Source organism: Pseudonaja textilis, chromosome Z, assembly GCF_049901715.1.
Source record: "Pseudonaja textilis isolate UNSWEBS1 chromosome Z, rPseTex1.2, whole genome shotgun sequence".
NCBI classification, from domain to species: domain Eukaryota; kingdom Metazoa; phylum Chordata; class Lepidosauria; order Squamata; family Elapidae; genus Pseudonaja; species Pseudonaja textilis.
In genome coordinates this window covers 3483644-3502603 of record NC_142008.1, presented here as the reverse complement: position 1 = coordinate 3502603, position 18960 = coordinate 3483644, and the positions used below count along the sequence as shown (strand labels likewise).

General features: G+C 41.0%; 1 protein-coding gene across 2 annotated transcripts in view; it reads left to right on the top strand.

The window, feature by feature from the left end:
- The first annotated feature begins 12048 nt into the window (after positions 1-12048).
- AQP1 (aquaporin 1 (Colton blood group)) overlaps positions 12049-18960 on the top strand; it is a 31894-nt gene continuing 24982 nt past the window's right edge. Inside the window, exon 1 of one of the 2 annotated variants that reach the window (XM_026720291.2) lies at positions 12049-12690. In XM_026720291.2, coding sequence (XP_026576076.2) covers positions 12301-12690 — 390 coding nt within the window. In that variant the 5' untranslated portion in view covers positions 12049-12300. The remainder of the gene's footprint in view (positions 12691-18960) is intronic. The other variant, XR_015740312.1, reaches the window with a different exon arrangement.

Below are 18960 nucleotides of genomic sequence, written 5' to 3'. Positions count from 1 at the left end.
AATGAGTTCACAGAAGTTTGTATAAGGCAGCCATTAGGGGGCGAGTTTTCTCTCCTTGCTGCTTTACACAATTCTCTGTGTAGAGCTCAGAAGTTTGCTTGCTTGTCAGGTATTTGCCTACCACATATATTTCTGTATATGTCTTATATATAAAACACTGTTAAATGTCTCTGTCTGGTGTGTTTTGTTCCTGGGTTGTCTTATAATTAGTAGACACACTGCAAATGCTCTGACAAAAGAGGATTAGGGGATTGGAGGCTAAAACATATAAACAACGGTTGCAGGAACTGGGGTATGTCTAGTTTAATGAAGAGAAGAACCAGGGGAGACAGGAGAGCAGTGTTCCAATATCTCAGGGGTTGCCCCAAAGAAGACGGAGTCAAGCTATTCTCCAAAGCACCTGGAGGCAGAATAAGAAGCCATGGATGGAAACTAATCAGGGAGAGAAGCAACCTAGAATTTGTTGTGCAGTTTAATTAGTAATATGATTGTTAAGTGAATTTGGCTTCCCCACTGAGCTCATTTGTCAGAAGATTGCAAAAGGGGATCAAAGAATCCCTGTCAATTGCCAAGTGTCTGAATTTTGATCTGAATTAAGACCTTGCAGGTCCTAAGTGTGAAAAACAATAATAAGTCACTTTTTTTTCTGTTACTGTTGTAACTTTGAATGGCCATTTAACAAACTAGTTGAGGACTACATGTATGGAATCTAAATTGTCCTGAAGTCTACCTGTGTCAGCTGGGGAATTCTGGGAGTTGAAGTCTACACACTAATCTAGATAACTTTAAAAAACTCCATACCAATAAATAGGCCTGAAGACTAAAAATATGAAGAACAGTTGCAGGAATTGGGTATATTTAGTCTAGAGAAAAGAAGGATTAGAAGCGACATGAGAGCTGTATTCCAGTATTTGGGGTCTTCCACAAAAAAGAGGTGGGGTCAAGTTATTTTCCAAAGCACCTGAAGGCAGGACAAGAAACAATGGATGGAAGCTAAACAAGGAGAGGAGCAAGCTAGAACTAAGGAGGAATTTCCTGACAGTGAGAATAATTAACCAGTGGAACAACTTGCCTCCAGAAGTTGTGGGTGTCTCATCACTGGAGTTTCTAAAAAGGAGATTGGACAGCCACTTGTCTGAAATTGTATAGGGTCTCCTGCTTGAGCAGAGGGTTGGACTAGAAGACCTCTAAGATCCCTTCCAGTTCTATTGTGATTGATTTAAAATCTGGAACTCTCTTTTCTTGATTGTTCAAACTCTTCTCGTGTTCAAATGGTCTCTTTTTACATTCTTAATGCTTGGAGAACATGAACCCTGAAGCAAAGCTGAGGTAGAGATTAATAACTATAATTGGAGAAAAGGAATTTTATGTTTTATAATCCTTTCCATTTTTTTATTTTTTTTTAGTATTCTCAGTATTCACATATGGTTTTGTGCTCAAGAAAATCACAGCCTTAGAACTAAATATTTTTATATGGAAGTGGATGGGTGAAATTAAGTCTCTGATATTTTAGGACTATCAAATATAGATTGCAACTGTTCAAACTCCTTTTCAGATAAAGTAGGACTGTGGAAAGGGTCCAAAGGAACACCCCTTTCCCGCCCCAGATATGGAAGGGAGTATAAAACACGCTGCAGTGTTTGTGTGTGGGATTAAATCAGTGGTGGGATTCAAATAACTTGACAACCGGTTCTCTGCCCTAATGATTTATTCCAACAACCGGTTCACCAAACTGCTCAGGAAGTTTAACAACTGGTTCTCCTGAAGTGGTGCAAACTGTCTGAATCCCACCCCTGGATTAAATCTATCAAACCTCTAACAGAAGGGAATTGCTTAGTTACTTTCTATACAGGTAGTCCTCGGCTTATGGCCACAATTGACCCCCAAAATTGTGTTTGTTAAGCAAGACATTGCTTAGATAAGTTTTATCACATTTTACAACCTTCTTGCCACAGTTGTTAAGTGAATCATTGCAGCTGAGTAGTTAGTAATCTGGTTGTTAAGTGATTCTCTCTTCCCCCTCGACTTTGCTTGTCAGAAGGTCGCAAAAGGAGACCACGCAGCACCTCGGGACACAGCAATGGTCATAAATATGAACCAGTTGCCAAGCATCTGAGTTTGGAATACAGGATCATGGGGGTGCTGCAGAGGCCATAACTGTGAAGAACGATCACCTTTTTTTAGTGCTGTTGTAACTTTGAAAGGTCACTAAATGAATTGTTGTAACTTGAGGATTATCTGTATTGTTTACCCAGAGATGATTGCAAAAAAACAAAAAACACCACTGCCCTGTCACGAAATAAATAAATCAACAGCAAGTATTTCCTGAGAGTTGCATGCAATACATGTTGAAATCTTTGGCAGGGATTTGCAAAGCAAATAGCTGCTAATATATTGTGGAATGTGTTAAGGGAGATTAAAAAATTGTTTAAGACTCACTGCGCTTTGGCCTCACCCAACGAAATCTTGGAATATGCTAAAGATCACATCCTGATGCTATAGCATTACCCTGATTAGCCATAACTGCACACCATCTGCACATTTTATTAATGAAAAATCAAGACGCACAATGATTGAAATTAAAGAAAATCAACTTTAATGAAATGTAGGCTAATGAAAAGGGCATCAGGGGGTGACCGGATAGCAGTCTTCCAATATTTGAGGGGCTGCCCCAAAGAAGAGGGGGTCAGTCTATTCTCTAAAGCACCTGGAGGGCAAGACAAGAAGACAGGGGTGGAAATTAATCAAGGAGGGAACTAAAGAGGTTCTCTGACAGTGAGAACAATTACTGAGTGGAACGACTTTGCCCCCAGAAGCTGTGAATGCTCCAACACTGGAAGTTTTTAAGAAGAGATTGGACAGCCATTTGTCTGGAATGGTATAGGGTATCCTGCTTGAGCAGGGGTTAGACTAGATGACCTCCAAGGTCATTTCCAACTCTGTCCTCTCCTCTCTCCCCTTCCTTTCCCTTCCCTTCCCTTCTCTCTTCTCTTCCATCCCATCCCCATCCCCGTTCTGTTCTATTCTATTCTATTCTATTCTATCTGTTCCATATTTTATACAATTCTATTCCATAGTCTATTCCACATTCTATTCCATATTCTGTTCTATATTCTATTCTATTCCTATTCCCATTCCATTTTCTATCCTATCCTATTCTATTCTATTTTTTATTCTATTTTTTATTCTACTCTATATTCTATTCTATTCTATATTCTATTCTATTCCATATTCTATTCTATTCTATCTTCTATTCCATATTCTATTCTATTCCTATTCCCATTCCATTCTCTATCCTATCCTATTCCTATTCTATTCTATTTTCTATTCTATTCTATATTCTATTGTATTGTATTGTGTTGTGTTGTGTTGTATTCTATTCTATTCTATTCTATTCTATTCTATTCTATTCTATTCTATTCTATTCTATTCTATTCTATTCTATTCTATTCTATTCTATTCTATATTCTCTTCTCTTCTCTTCTCTTCTATTCCATATTCTCTTCTCTTCTCTTCTCTTCTCTTCTCTTCTCTTCTCTTCTCTTCTCTTCTCTTCTCTGTCCCTTCCAACTCAATTATTCTATAAAACCGATGGTCATAAGTATAAGAACCAGCCTCAGGATTCTGAAGTGGGAGAGAGCTTCTGTTTTCAGCATCAAATAAAATGTATTTATTTGGGGGATGTTTTTACTGTTTTGTTATTTTAACACAGGGAGTCAACAATTGTGGTGACAACAATTGTGACCAGAAATTCCAATGCTAAGCACGGAAGTTGTTAAATCTGTCTCACTCGATGTTATGAACTATTTTTTTTTTGGCCCTCTTTGTTAAGTGAATCGTTGCAGTTGTTTATTTATATATTTGTTAAAACTTATATGCCGCTCATCTGACTAAAAGGGGACTCTAGCCTGCTTACTATCAATTGTTAAGTGAATCATGCAGTCGTTAAATGAATTTGGCTTCTGCCATTAGCTTTGTAAACAATGAGACTTTGCTTGTCAGAAGTTAGTTGGGGAAGTTAAAATGAGGGTCATGTGACCCCAAGACTCTGAAACTGTCAAAAATATATGCTGCTTGCTAAGTGCCTGAATTTTGATCATGTTACTGAAGGGATACTGTAATGGTTGTAAGTCATTCTTTTTAGCAGCACTGTGCAGGTAGTCCTCAACTTACGACCAGAATTGAGCCCAGAATTCCTGTTGCAAAGCAAGACAATTGTTATGTGAGTTTCCCCATTGACTTCCCCATAGTCAGAAGGTCGCAAAAGGTAATCACGTGACTCAGGAACACTGAAACCATCATAAACATGAGCCAAATTTTGATCACGTGACCTTGGGGATGCTGCAAGTAAGTGTGGAAACCGGTCATACATCCGTTTTTTTCAGCCTTGTTGCGACTTCACATGGTTACTAAACAAACCGTCGTAAGTCAAGGATTATCAGTATCGTTTCCTGCAGTGTGTTTGAGAAGCTTCTTCTTCTGAGAAGGTCGAAAAAGTCAAAATGGCCACTACAACCAGAGTCACTTTAGACAGAGAGATGAATGACATGGAAATATCTTTTTTTTTTCACACCTAGAAATGGGGTGGAGATTTAATGACATGGTTACGGAGGCCATTTTGACAGTTTTTGCCCTCATCCCTCTAGACTCCACTCAGATGTTTCAACCCTTCATATCCAATGGCCTTGGGTGCATTTTTGTTTTGTTTTACAACCAGCAGGTGTTATGGGAACTCACAGAATATACATCTATTTTTCAAACACCCTGAACAAAAGGAATTAAATCTGAACAGGGTTTGTGCCTGCGCTTGGAAACAATAAACTAAACAAAAAAAAGGGGCTCTTAAAAATATCTCGAACCATTAAAAAACTTATCTAGATAAACATAGCCCTCAATTTCCATATATGTAAAAAGGATATTTAAAAAAAAGAAGTTGTTAATGGGATTTTCAGTATTGCAACCCCTGAGAAATCTGTTTACCTTATGAATCACATGATTTATGATTTAACATTTTGTGGTTTGTATGTATGCAAACTGTTGATTGGCAAACCAATTTTTCCCTCACCTAGTCGGTCTATTAATTATTTTATTAGTATCATTTATAGGCTCCCTCCAAGTCTTGACATGACTGACTTTACTACCTAAAAAAGTATTAGGCAGGATGATTTAACATATGAAATCATGGTACTGTCTTGGAATAAAATGTTGCCATCGTTGGCAATAAAATCAGTATTGAAACCAGATGCTTCCTGAGTAACTGCCTACCGCTCCCTGAAGCATTCTGCCTGGGAAACAGAAAAAGGATTGCTTTGGGGGGATTGATGTATACTCTAAAGCCTATCTCCCTGGTGATATCAAAGCAACTTCAAACTTCAAAAAAAATATATATGTGTGGGTTCAAATAAGCAGTGAAAAATAAAATGAGAGCCAGTTTGGTCAAGACAGCAGCTTAGAATCCAGGAGACAGTAAATTCTAGTCCCTCTTAGGCATGAAAGCCGGCTAGGTGACTTTGGGCCAATCACCAGGAGACGGTGAGTTCTAGTCCTGCCTCAGGCATGAAAGTCACCTGGGTGACTTTGGGCCAATCACCAGGAGATGGTGAGTTCTAGTCCCGCCTCAGGCATGAAAGTCAGCTGGGTGACTTTGGGCCAATCACCAGGAGACAGTGAGTTTTAGTCCCACCTTAGGCAGGAAAGGCAGCTGGGTGACTTTGGGCCAATCACCAGGAGACGGTGAGTTCTAGTCCCACCTTAGGCATGAAAGCCAGCTGGGTGACTTTGAGCCAATCACCAGGAGACGGTGAGTTCTAGTCCCACCTTAGGCATGAAAGCCAGCTGGGTGACTTTGAGCCAATCACCAGGAGACGGTGAGTTCTAGTCCTGCCTTAGGCACGAAAGCCAGCTGAATGATTTTGGACCTGTCACTCTCTCTCAGCCCAACCCACCTCACGGGGTTGTTGCTCCTGTGGAAAATTGGATGAAGGAGTATTATGTATGTTTGCCACCTTAAGTTACTTATAATAAAGGAAGCAGAACGAACGAACAAATGAACGAATGAATGATTGTGGATGGATGGTTGGATGGATGGACAGAAAGACAAAGTTCCAAGTTATTTGCATCCCTATTCTCTTTCTTCTTCTACTATCTTTTAATGTTTAATTTATCAGCAGTATTTCTCAACCTCTGCAACTTTAAGATGCATCGAATTCTCCAGCTGCAAGTTGAAGTTCATTTACCTTAAAACATGCTGGAGAGGGAATTCTGGGAGTTGAAGTCCGCATATCTTAAGGTTCTGAAGTATGAGAAATAATAGGACTAACAACAGAGTTGGAAGGGACCTTGGAGGTCATCTAGTCCAATCTCCTGGACGGGAAGGAAAGCCTATGCCATTTCAGATAAATGGCTGTCCAATCTCTTCTTGAAAACTTCCAGTGTTGGAGTACCCACAACTTCTGAAGGCAAGTCGTTCCACCGGTTCATTGTTCTGTCTGGAAGTTTCTCCTTAATTCCAAGTTGCCTCTGTCTAAGTGCTACTCTAAATCCTCTTCCTGATACATTATGAAGTCTCTGCTGGGTCTAAAGATTTTAAAATGTGTGGATTTCAACTCCCAGAAAACCCCAGCTAGCAATGCTGGGTGGGGTATTCTGGGAGTTGAAGTCTACATATCTTAAAATGACTAAAGGTTGTCAAAACCTGCTCTAGTGGTTATGATTATGGTATGCTTTTGTAATTTTTTGTCCTCATTTATTTTCCAGTTTTTGTTTAGTAAATATTTAATTTGCAAATATTTTATGACTCTAAAGTGCTTCCAGTTTTGAACCATAATGCTTCTACTACTGTAATATTGGAGTCAGTAAAGACCTGATCTGAGTTAGCCTCCATTTTATCCTTCCTCAGTATTGATACTAAGATTTTAACAGCTTATATTGGCAAAAGAAAAATTTGTAAAAAAATTCAAAAGATATTGGCCAGAGTATTTCTTCCTGTGAACGCTGGTTTCAAGAAAAGATGTAAATAGTCAGATAATTTAAAAACATCCTGGTTATTAGAAGTGCTTAAACACTAATCCTCATGAATCTGCAGGTTGCCCTTTAGTAGATGGGAAAATAAAATATTTAATTCACTTTGAATCAAGATTTTGGTTCATTTGTGGCAGAAATTCAGACTTTCTCAACTTTCAACCATTTGTTTAGTGATAATGGCACTGAAAAAGTGACTTATGACCAGGGGTGGGATTCAAAATTTTTAACAACCGGTTCTGTGGGCGTGGCTTGTTGGTCATGTGACTGGGTAGACATGGCTTGGTGGTCATGTTATTGGCTGGGCGTGGCCAACTCAACATCACTCACATCGAGGCACGCGTCTCCTCGCCTGGCCTCTCGTGACTGTGGGGATGCTGCAACAGTCAAAAGTGTGACAAATGGTCATAAGTCACTTTTTTCAGTGCCATTGTAACTTTGAATGGTCCCTCCACACAAGCAAAGAACCAGCAAAGGAGGGGAAAAAACTCCAGAGACGTTCCTGAGACAGGAAGTCTAGTCCTGCCAAGAATATAATAAGGGTTAACGGTGAGGCAGTTTCTGTAAGCAACACCAGAATGTTTCCTTCCTGCCTTCCTTACAGGATTAGCCCAGTAATTTCTTCTAACAACCGGTTCTCTGAACTGCTTAGAATGTTAACAACCGGTTCTAGCGAATAGGTACTAACTGGTAGAATCCCACCCCTGCTTATGACTGTTTTTTATACCTATATAAGTTGCAGCACTCCTCATAGATGTGATCAAAATTTGGACTCTTGGCAATTAACTCATATTTATGATGGTTGCAGTGTCCTGGAGTCATGTTATTCCCTTTTGCAGCCATCTGACATTCAAAAGTCAATAGGGAAGCCAGATTCACTTAGCAACCAGGTGACTAACTTAACAATTGCCGTGATTCACTTAACAACAGTGACAAAGGAGATTGAAAAATGGGGCAAAACTCACTTAACAACTTTCTTGCTTAGCAGTGAAAATTTTGGGCTCAGTTGCATTGTGGTTACGAATAGAACTTTTTTTTAAAACCATTTACCAAAATCCAACATGGATCTTTGAAAACTGCATTTGAATTTTCAGTTCTTAGTATGAGCAATAAAACAAATTTGCAAAACTAAAAGAATATGTTCATTTGAAATGAACATAAGTTTCTGTTTATGATCATTCTGGTCACCATCTGGCTAGAATATTCAAGGGGTGATTGGCTCAAAGTGATTAAGGTAGGATTAGAATTCACCATCTCATGGTGATTGAAGTCATCCAGCCGGCTTTCACAGCTAAAGCGGGACTAGAACTCACTGTCTCCTGGTAAATTGGCCTAAAGTCATCCCTTTGGTTTTTGTACCCAAAACGCACTAGAACTCATTGCGTATTGATTTCTAGGCCAATACCTTATCATTACAGCAAACTGGCTCTCAGTATTTTATCTTCTTTTTCAACCTACCAGCTTTAAAAAATTTTAAAAACAGCACCAGAATATCATTGGGCATTGATTTTCAAACAATTTCCTACAATGTATCAGTAGCCATGGGCTTGATTATAGTGTGCTGTGAGGTTTTTTTTTTAATCTTGTGTTATTTTTGTTTTTAATTATATCCTGCATATTCTATATATTTGATACAGTGCAGATGTTAAACATATATGTATAACTGGCCTTCGACCATATCTAACATATTAAAAAACATGTATTTATGATTAATAATTTTCTGATGTGCGATAGAATAACTGCTATACAGAATTCAATATTGTGCTAGTGATTCAGAAAAATTGTGAACCACTAATTGAGGAAAGTCCTGGGCTGGGCCTGCTTCAGATTTCAAAGTACAAATCATGCGCACGATTTAAGCAAAGCATTGCCCAAGGAAATGACTTAAATGTCTCTCTCTCTCTCTGTGTATATGTGTTAAGATAAAACAACAACTGGTGCCACAAGGAGGTCCAACACAGAACAAAAAGTACTTTCTGCATTTTGGAGGATATGATTTCCATGCTGGTGGGTGAGAACCATGTTTTGGAGTACATTAGAATCACAGGGAGACTGTGAGTTCTAGTCTTGCCTTAGGCATGGAGCCAGCTAGGTGATTTTAAGTATTTTTCAGCCCTAGAAAGAAGGCAATGGCACCAGACTCGAAATTCTAGACCTTGAAAACCTAGAACTACGCCGCCTTCGGTCTGATCTAAATATAGTATAAAAAAATCATACATCGCAATGTCCTACTGTCAATGAAAACTTCAGCTTCAACCATAACAACACTAGAGGAAACAATAGATACAAACTCAAGGTTAATCGCACCAAACTTGATTGCAGGAAATACGACTTCAGCCACAGAGTGGTCAATGTCTGGAATACTCTACCTGACTCTGTGGTTTTTTTCCCCAAACCCCAAAAACTTTAACCTTAGACTGTCTACTATTGACCCAAACCCTTTTCTAAGAGGTCTGTAGGGGGTGTGCATAAGATCATCAATGTGCCTACCCCTGTCCTGTTGTTTATTTTTTTATTTTTCTTATATTTATCCATGTATTCATAAGTATGTTTTTACTTATACTTATTATCTTGTAAGCAATTGACAAATAAAAATAAATAAAAAAATAAAAAATAAATAAATCAGTTTTAAAATGTTGCCAAAATATTGCAGGGACTTGGTAGTTGACAGGAGTCAAAAATGGGAAGAGGAGAAGAGGAGGAGGAGGAAGAGGAGAGGGAGAAAGGGAGGGGAAAGGGAGGAGGAAGAGGAGGAGGAGGGGAGGAAGAAGAAAGAATGGAAATCCAGGTTCTACTCTTCCTCCACCATAGAAGCTTCCTGGGTTGGACTTCGTCCCTGTCTCCCTCTTTCAACTCAGACTACTTCAAAAGGTTGTTGTTACTGCAAAGGAAATGAAAAAAGAAAGTACCATATATTGCATTGAGCTTGGGAAGTTTTGTAAAGAATGCAGGAGAGATATCTAACAATAAGAGATCCAGCTTGATTACAGGTAGTTCTTGACTTACAATTATTCGTTTGTTACAGTCACTTATGACTATTTTTCGCACTTATGACCATTGTAGCATCTCCATGGTCATGTGATCAAAATTCAGATGCTTGGCAATTGACTTGTATTTATGACGGTTGCGCCCTTTTGCGCCCTTCTACAAGCAAATTCAATAGAGAAGCCAGATTCACTTAACAACTGTATTATTAACTTAACAACTGCAGTGATTCACCTAACAACTATGGTAGGAAAGGTTGTAATATGAGGCAAAACTCACTTAACAGCTGTCTTGCTTAGCAATGAAGATTTCGCTTCTCAGTTGTGGTTATAAGTCAAGGACTACTTAGTCCCCGCTGAACCATGAGACTTCACAGGCTGTTTTGTACCCCATCGGTCTCCTCTAAACTGGACTGCCTTGCAGGGTCGTTGTGGGAGAGAAATACATTTTGTACTGCTCATAGATATAAGGACATATCAAATTCTAAAATATTACTTGGAGCATTTTATATTGCTTCATGAGGGCTGGATACAAACACATATAGAAGCCATCTTGTACATTTTTTTCTAAATAGACACTTACTGTACCATCTATAGAATTTCCTTCTCTTTTGATGTAGAAACCTGGCCTGTAATTGTATAGTCCCTGGTGATGGAAAACAGCTCTACACACTACTTTTAAGTTTTTTGTTTTGATCTTTTTTTCTTTTCTTCCAGGGTTGAAATCGCTTCCAGCAGAAAAGTTTTCTTAGCTCCCCCTCCTGCCCTATATCAAATGCTGTTACAGTGCAGAATAACTTAAAAATAACAGAAAGCGGAATAATAGAGGGACCTCGTCCAACCTCCCTGGTCAAGCAGGAGACCGTACACCTTCATGTCCAACCTCTTTTTGAAAACCTGCAGTGTTGGAGCATCCAGAACTTCTGGAGACAAGCCGTTCCACTCGTTAATTGTTCTCACTGTCACTATAAAACCTACTTTATTCTTGGCTGCTTGAATTTCACATCGTGGTATCCAAGCACTTTCACTTTGATCTGTACCCAACGGATAACTTTGGAGGTTAATTTGACCATGCAAATATTTGAAGAAGTAAAGAAAAACCCAGTTTCATCTTCAGCGGGACATTCTGATAAAGCCGCTAAACATCTACTGCATTAAATCTGAATATGATCATGGTTTAGGCAGGCCTGTTAAAGCTGTTTCAGATCCCTGGAGACTACTCACCCAAAAGGAATGTCACAGACAAATAAAATATATCCCGAGTCTAGATCTGCTGTCACCACGTTGGGCTCGAAAAGAGCAGTTCAGAGACAAGCTACTGAAGGAATCTGAGATAAAACTCGAAAAGTTTAAACGGAGTGAGCCAAATTCCCGGGGTTTCCATGGCAGCCTCTGAAGCTGATAGGAGCCACTTTTCAAGTGAGTATAAGTTCCCACTTCTTTTGCTGGCATTTAACGGAAAACAATCATACATATATTTTTTTTTTCTGCTTTGTTTTCCTGTTTCCAAGACTGTGCAAATTTGTCCTTTGTGGGATTAGCTTCCTAACAACCATTTACCGGAGAGAGAGAAATTGATCACAACCTTTTAAAAAGCCCAATCAGAGAAGGCTTCTATCTCCCCTATGGCTGCAAAAGTGAAGGATTAACCATTCCCTATTTGGTTATTGTACCTCCGATTATTATTTTTTTTAAATTAAAGTTTAGTCTTCACAGTCCTTGCAAGGGAGACTTAACCACTTGCAAACACTTCCAGAAAACTCAACTAGGGCAGTTCTGGTTAAGAGAGTCAGAAAGGGCTTTAATTGTGGCTCATTTCTGTGTTTGCCTAGGTGCAAGGTGAGGAAAAGGTGTTTAAAAAGCCTGAATAGGAGCCACGGTGGTGGCTGGTTAATCGGGAATTATTCAAAAAGAAGAATGGTGTAGCAGCCGCGAAGAACAGAGTCTGCAGAGGAAGAAGTGAGGGAGTAAAAGTTTTGTGGGTGGGAGAAGCTAAGGGAAGAGGGAGGGAAAAAAAATTGGCAAGCAACGGATGGTGCTTTGCATCAGTTTAACAGTGAGCAGAAAGCTTGAGGTTCTTTCCTCCCATTGTACAACACCCTTCCCTCCTCCTGGCCACCCAGAACCCTATAAATAATCCTGTCTTCTCCTGTCTTTCTCACTTCCCAGTTCTTAAGGCAGCAGGAAGCCAGCTGAGGAGGCTAGAAGAGGACCTTAGGGGAGAAAGGAAAGGAGGAAAGGGCGAAGAGGAGAAAGGAGGAGGACAAAGAGAAGACGGAGAAGGAAGAAGAACATCATGGCTAGTGAATTAAAGAAGAAAGCATTCTGGAGAGCTGTCGTGGCCGAATTTTTGGCCATGAGTCTCTTCATCTTTATCAGCATCGGCTCAGCCCTGGGTTTCCAATTCCCCGTGATGGCCAACAAGACTATCACGCCCATTCAAGACAACGTGAAAGTCTCTTTGGCTTTCGGCATCTCCATTGCCACCATGGCCCAAAGCGTGGGCCACATTAGCGGAGCCCACTTGAACCCGGCCGTGACCTTAGGTCTCCTGCTCAGCTGCCAAATCAGCATCCTCCGGGCGGTCATGTACATTGTGGCACAGTGCCTGGGCGCCGTGGTGGGCACTGCCATTCTTTCAGGCATCACATCCAATCTGGATGGCAATCTGTTGGGACTCAACCAGGTAAGTGGGCTGGGCGGCTCTTCTTCCTCGGGGTGTTGATTTTTTAAAGATTCTAGTCCTCGTGGGGGATGGAGACATGAATTGGCACCAGCCGCTCCAAACGAATTGAGGATGTCAGTGATGTTCTTCTCGGCTGTCCAGAGATTCATTTCATGGAAACCAAAAGAGCAAATTCTTCTTCTGAGGGGTTTTCAAGAACTTTTTCCCAAGAGCTGTTCATAAACTTTGCTTCCAGCCAGAGTTGGTGCTTTTTAACAGCTGGGTGTGAAGCAAAGGACAGCTTGTTGTAGCTAGAGATAAGAATAGGGCAGAGCATGGGGACGCAAAGGCATATTTGGTCGGAGATAAACTTCAATAGGATGAACATCCCTTGACAAGATAAATTTTAAATATTGGGGCTCCAGGTTTCCAATTGTCCCATGTTGAGATGAATTGTCCACCTGGTGATAGCAGAGGAGTTTCTTTGTGGAAAGGACACTGGCAGCCTGCATTCCTTGTTCATCCCTGAAGCCACATGCTTTGCCAAAGACTCCAGTGGAATTTGAAGTGTTTGTAAGTACACTATTCCAGAACCCAGAATTTACTAGTATGAAATTGGTGGGTATCAAAGCATGAAAATTGAGAGGTAGGTCTGGTGGCTTAGCTGGTAACAGAGAGGCAACGGGCAGAAATTTAACAAGTGAAATCTCCCTCCTTTTCCCTTTTTCTCCCTTCCCCCTTTTTTCTCTTCCCCACTTTCCTCCTCTCCTTTCCTTCATTCTTTCTCTCTCATACTTTTTCCTTCTCCTTTTTTCTTTTTCTCCTCCCTCCTCCTTTCTTCTTTATTTTCCTCCTCATCTTCTTCCTCCTCCTCCCTCTCCCCCCCTCCCTTCTCTTGTGTGTGTGTGAGTTATCCTGTTTTTCTCAAAACAACAGAACGCAGAGAAATTAAAACTGGGAGTGGCCCCTTTGAACACAAACAAGTATCTCCTTCAAATACAGAAACAGGTCAACCATCAGGTTCTACCTATAGACAGACCCTTATCTTCTCTGGCAGACTCACTCCACTGGGGGAGATTCAAAGATATTCCATCAGTCTGTGCTCATAGATGGTCTCTTATCTTCTCTAGCAGACCCCTCTGGAGATATTCATAGTTACCAAGGCAAACAGAGACACCAATCTGGGGCAGCCCATTCCAGAACTGCGTCTTTAAGAAATGTACAAAAGAGACACTCAGTTTTCATGTTTTGATGCAGTCTCCTTTAATAGGAGTGACCCCAAAAGAGTGAGCATTTGGCCATCTTCCACCCTTGCACATGCCCTTTGCACACTCAGGAATAATCTATGTTCCTCGGCACATGCCTCTGTGGAGCTGTCAGTTGCAGCAGACATTTGGTCATCTTCCTGGCCCAGTTTGCAGAATCCATGGGGGCGCTTGGTTCTTAGCGACAGAGTTCCCCAACCTTTCCAGCTTTGCGGCCCAATGGAGAAAAGAGGAGAGGGAATGGTTCCAGGTGAACGGCAAGCAAGCACATGCATACAGCTCCATTTGCATGAGTAGCAGGCACATATGCCCATCGCATAAATGGAGCATGCATGCATGCACTCGATCGCTACTTGCACAAATGGGGATGTACAGGCATGTATACGCTCGTCACTTCCGCAGCCCGGTTCCAAAGAATCCAAGGCTCAGAATTGGGCTGTGGCTTGGGAATTGGGGACCCCTGCTCTATGACCCCTGAAGCCCCATCTGGCAACAGCTCAAAATTGCTCTTTACTTCAAACTGAAATTTCCCAAAGTTTTAAAACAATCAATCAATCAGAATAGAGCTGGAAGTCTAGAAGCATCCATTGCTGCTTGTCCTGTCTTCAGGTGGAGAATAAGTTGACCCCTTCCTCTTTACAGCAGCCCCTTAACAACTGGAATACTGCTATTCTATTATCCCTATTCCTTCTTTTCTCTAGACTGGCTAATTCCTGCAACCGTTCTTCATGTATGTTTTAATCTCCAAGCCCTTAATCATCTTAGTCGCTCTTCTTGGCACTTTTTCCAAAGCCTCAACATCATTTTTGTAATTTTTTTTTTAAATTAAGCAGTGAGTTGCTTCTTATTTATCCGCCTCCCTTTAAAATCAGGCTGACTGAGTATTGGGGCAGGGGGTGCACACATAACCATGGCAAGCGGTCCACGGGATCAGGTCAAAAAAGGCAAGCTGGTGACTCAGTTGGTCCTATCGAAGCCTCAAGTATTTTTATGCACATTGCATGTTTGACTTTTTTTGACCATACTTTGCAAACTCCCTGCATGATGAGGTCCAGTTTGTTTGCCTATGTTCAAATATCTGCAAGAAAAATCTTCTCCAGTAGCTAAAACAAAAAAGGATTCCCTCAAATTACGGCAACTTTTTTCCCCTCCCAAAGCATATTTGATGACAGTTTTTAGGGGCCACCAAGTAGAAGCTTCGTGTCATGGAATTGCACAGCAGCTGTCCAGATGAAGTCGGAGACACAGACATAAATTTGTAGTCTTTTATGTAAATATATTTAATGTTCAAATTTTCAGTAGTCTTTGTCATCGTTCAGAAAAGGAAGAACATAAAATAGTCAGGTACACAGGAACTTCATGAGATAAAATTAACAACAGGCAGAACGCACAGAAGAAAAAAGGCGGGAAAGAAAGGAAACGCCCCCTTCATACCTACGACAGCCAATCATAGCGTAGATTGCCTCATGCAGGAGCCAGCACTCTCTAGTCAATCAACTGCAACTGTCCTTTACTGTCCTATCTACTAAATTAAATATCCTAACATGGTTCTCCCTCATTTACAAATGCTGGTAGCGTTTTTATATACTGGCAAAAAGAAATTCACATACTATATCTTTATATCTCCCAACTTAACATGTGAAGAGTTTTTCTTCTTCTTCTTCTTCTTCTTCTTCTTCTTCTTCTTCTTCTTCTTCTTCTTCTTCTTCTTCTTCTTCTTCTTCTTCTTCTCCTCCTTCTCCTTCTCCTTCTCCTTCTCCTTCTCCTTCTATGGCCTAAAAACAATGGGGGGATGGATGGAAGGAAGAGATGGATGAATGGATGGATAGATGGAGGGACGCATAATTGATGGAAGGAAGGATGGATGGATGGAAGGGATGGATGGATGGATGGATAGATGGAGGGACGCATAATTGATGGAAGGAAGGATGGATGGATGGAAGGGATGGATGGATGGATGGATGGAAAGAAGGATGGAAGGGATGGATAGATAGTAGGATGGAAAGTTGGGTGGATAGAGGGAGGAGGAATGGAGGGATGAATAATAAATGGAAGGATGGTGGATGGAAGAAAGGAAGGAAGGGGTGGATGGATGGAGGAATGGATGGATGGAAGAATGGTGGATGAAAGATAGGAAGGGATTGATGAAAGGATGGAAAGATGGATAGAAGAAAGGAAGGAAGGGATGGGTAGATCGATGGAGGATGGATGGATAATGGATGGATGGATGGTGGATGGAAGAAAGGAAGGAAGAGATGGATGGATGGATGAAAGGAAGGAAGGAAGGAAGGACACAAAACACCCCATCCTCAGTTATTGAGTTATAGCAAAAGCACTTCACACGGTGAAGTGATTCCTTCAGGATCCATCAAACCAGCTGGTCTCTGTCTAGAACACCAGCTAAACTACCTGGCTTGGATTTTTAAACATTGATTCTTCATTCCAAATGCCTACTTTCTTGACTATGGCAGCATTGCAAATGTGGGGACAGAGAATGTTGGAAATCACGGGAGGAAATCAGCTTGGGGAAGAACCTTTCTTCCCTACGTTATAGGAAATTACACAAGAGGCACAGTGAGGACTAGAAAGCTGTTTAGACTAACTACTGTCAGAGGAAGAGCAGTTGGCATAGAAATGAGGAATGATCTGTTTCTTGTTCAGGGGCAACAGAGGCTATTAATGTGGTCTGTCCGGGCTGTCCCCTCTCTCAAAAATAAAATATAATTTTAAAACTTTCCCCCAACCTGGAAATTGCCCCATGAAAAAAAAAATGAGAATCACCATTTTTCTTTTTCATGATGCAATGTTGCAGCCCAATCCCCCTTTTCTTAGTAATGATATCTGGCTTTTAAATTGCAATAGCAAACCAGGGCTTATGTTCTGGGGGCGAAATGCTACGGTTTATCCACCTCCATTCTTGGCCCGTTAGATATTGCCATCTGTGGCTACAGGAAGGAAAACAATCGGGGAGGCCAAAGAGAGAAGGAAAGAAGTGAAGGGGGAAAGGACAGAGAAAGGGAGGGATGAAAAGAAGAAGAGAGGGAGGGAGGGAGAGAAACAGGAAGGAAGGAAGGAGAAAAAGAAAAAAAAGAAAGAGATAAAGGGAGGATAAATAGAGGGAAACGAAAGTAGGAAGGAGAGAAAGGAAGGGAAGAAAAGGAAAGGAAGAGGAGAGGAAAGGAAAAGAAAGAAAAAAGAGAGGGAAGGAAGGGGAAGGGAGGATAAATGAAGGGAAGTTTCAATTGTTTCACCCTAGCTCAACCCTGCTTTTTTTTTGCTCCTGAATCTTGAAGAAATCCGCCTTGCCCATCCTAGTCAGAACACATTGGACTTTTATATTTCTGCTGCTTTGGGCCTATCTTGTAATGTTCAATTGTTGTATGCACTTAAATCATTTTTTGGAGAAGCTTCTTGGCACTTGCAGAACTGAATTGCTGATGAATAGATGCAGTGAACGAGTCAGAGAGGGAACAGAAGTTTCATTGACCATTTGCCACCTCGGGCCAATTCCTCTGCTTTTTGAATCCATTTTTCTTCCTAACAGAGAACAGAAACAGAATACTATAAACAATCATTTGCTGACTTTATTAGGCAAGCAATCTCCTTATCCAAGGAACAACATGTTTAAAAATATGACGCTTGGTTAGCAAACGTGATGACAAATGTTGGAAAAATTATTGGAAACCTCCACATTTAGACTGCAAACTTACCAGTGACCACTAAGGGGCAGGAAAAAACTCTTAAACTCATGACTGCCATCTCTGGCTAGACAAAGTCTTGCAGGCTGGTTTGCAGGTCCAACTAGATATTTGGATTGTTTTTCTTCTTCAGGAAAGTTTCATTTCCCGTCTGGTTTTGCCTCAGGGAGAAACTAAGTGATTCAAGGATGCATCGGGAACCCCAGTTCTCATCTCTTTTGATCACAATTCAACAGGTGTTTTCAGCAGCCCTAAATTTTGAGCATGCAAGAAACAACACTGAGAGATGGAAAAATAATACCAAAGATAATATATTGCTTATCCAAAAAGTTCTTTCTCCCTCGCCCACCAAGTTCACCTTCAACCGCTGAGGAATTCTGGGAGTTGAAGTCCAAAAGTCTTAAAGTTGCCAAGTTTGCAGATCCCTGTTCTGTAGAAAAAAACTGTAAAATCTCAAACATTTGGGTGAGAAGAGCGGGCTTTTTTGCCTTTCCAACTTCTCTATAGTTGGCTTATAGTTTCTTTTGATGCGACGTTGTGGGGTTGGAGGTAGGATTGGAGAAAAAGCCCAGTTCAGGCATGCAGAAGATCTGGGAACCACTACTAGATTTTAATTTTACCCATTTGGAATGGAAGGTTGCCCACTTCATTCTCACTTCAGCTAGTCAGTTCCCCTCATGTCAGGTTTTTATTTTGGAGAGAGAAAAAGAGAGGGAGAGGGAGGGAGGGAGAGAGGGAGGGAGAGAGAGGGGGAGAGAGGGGGAGAGAAAGGGAGGGAGGGAGAGGGAGGGGTGAGAGGGGAAAAAGAGATTTGCAAAAAGGAGAAAGAAAAAATCCTCTACAAAGTTGTCAACTAAACTTTTCAAAGGTTTAAAAGTTTTGGACACAAAACCTACATTTCCAAGTTACTAACGGTTTGTCTCCAGGTTTCAAAGCCTGAAATTTGCAGCAATGAGCTGATTTTCTTTTCTCTATGTTCCTCCTCCTCCTCTTCCTCTTCCTCCTCCTCCTCCTCGTCCTCCTCCTCTTCCTCCTCCCTCTTCCACTGCTGCTCTTCAACTTGGTTCTGTTTCAATGGACTTCTTTCTTGATAGAATTTGTATGTTGGTAAAATGTCCCAAGATCCAGATGAATTATCAGAAGGATTAGTGTGTGTGGTGGAGCGGGGGAGGCGGAAGAATCTGTTGACCACTTAGGATGCAGTTTTGCAGTCTTCTCAGATGGGCCAAATGACAGAAGAAACCAGCCATGAGCCGTTCCTTTCCAAGACCACCAACATCTCAAGAGGTTTCATGAGGTCTACCGTGAGGTTCACACAAATCTACTGC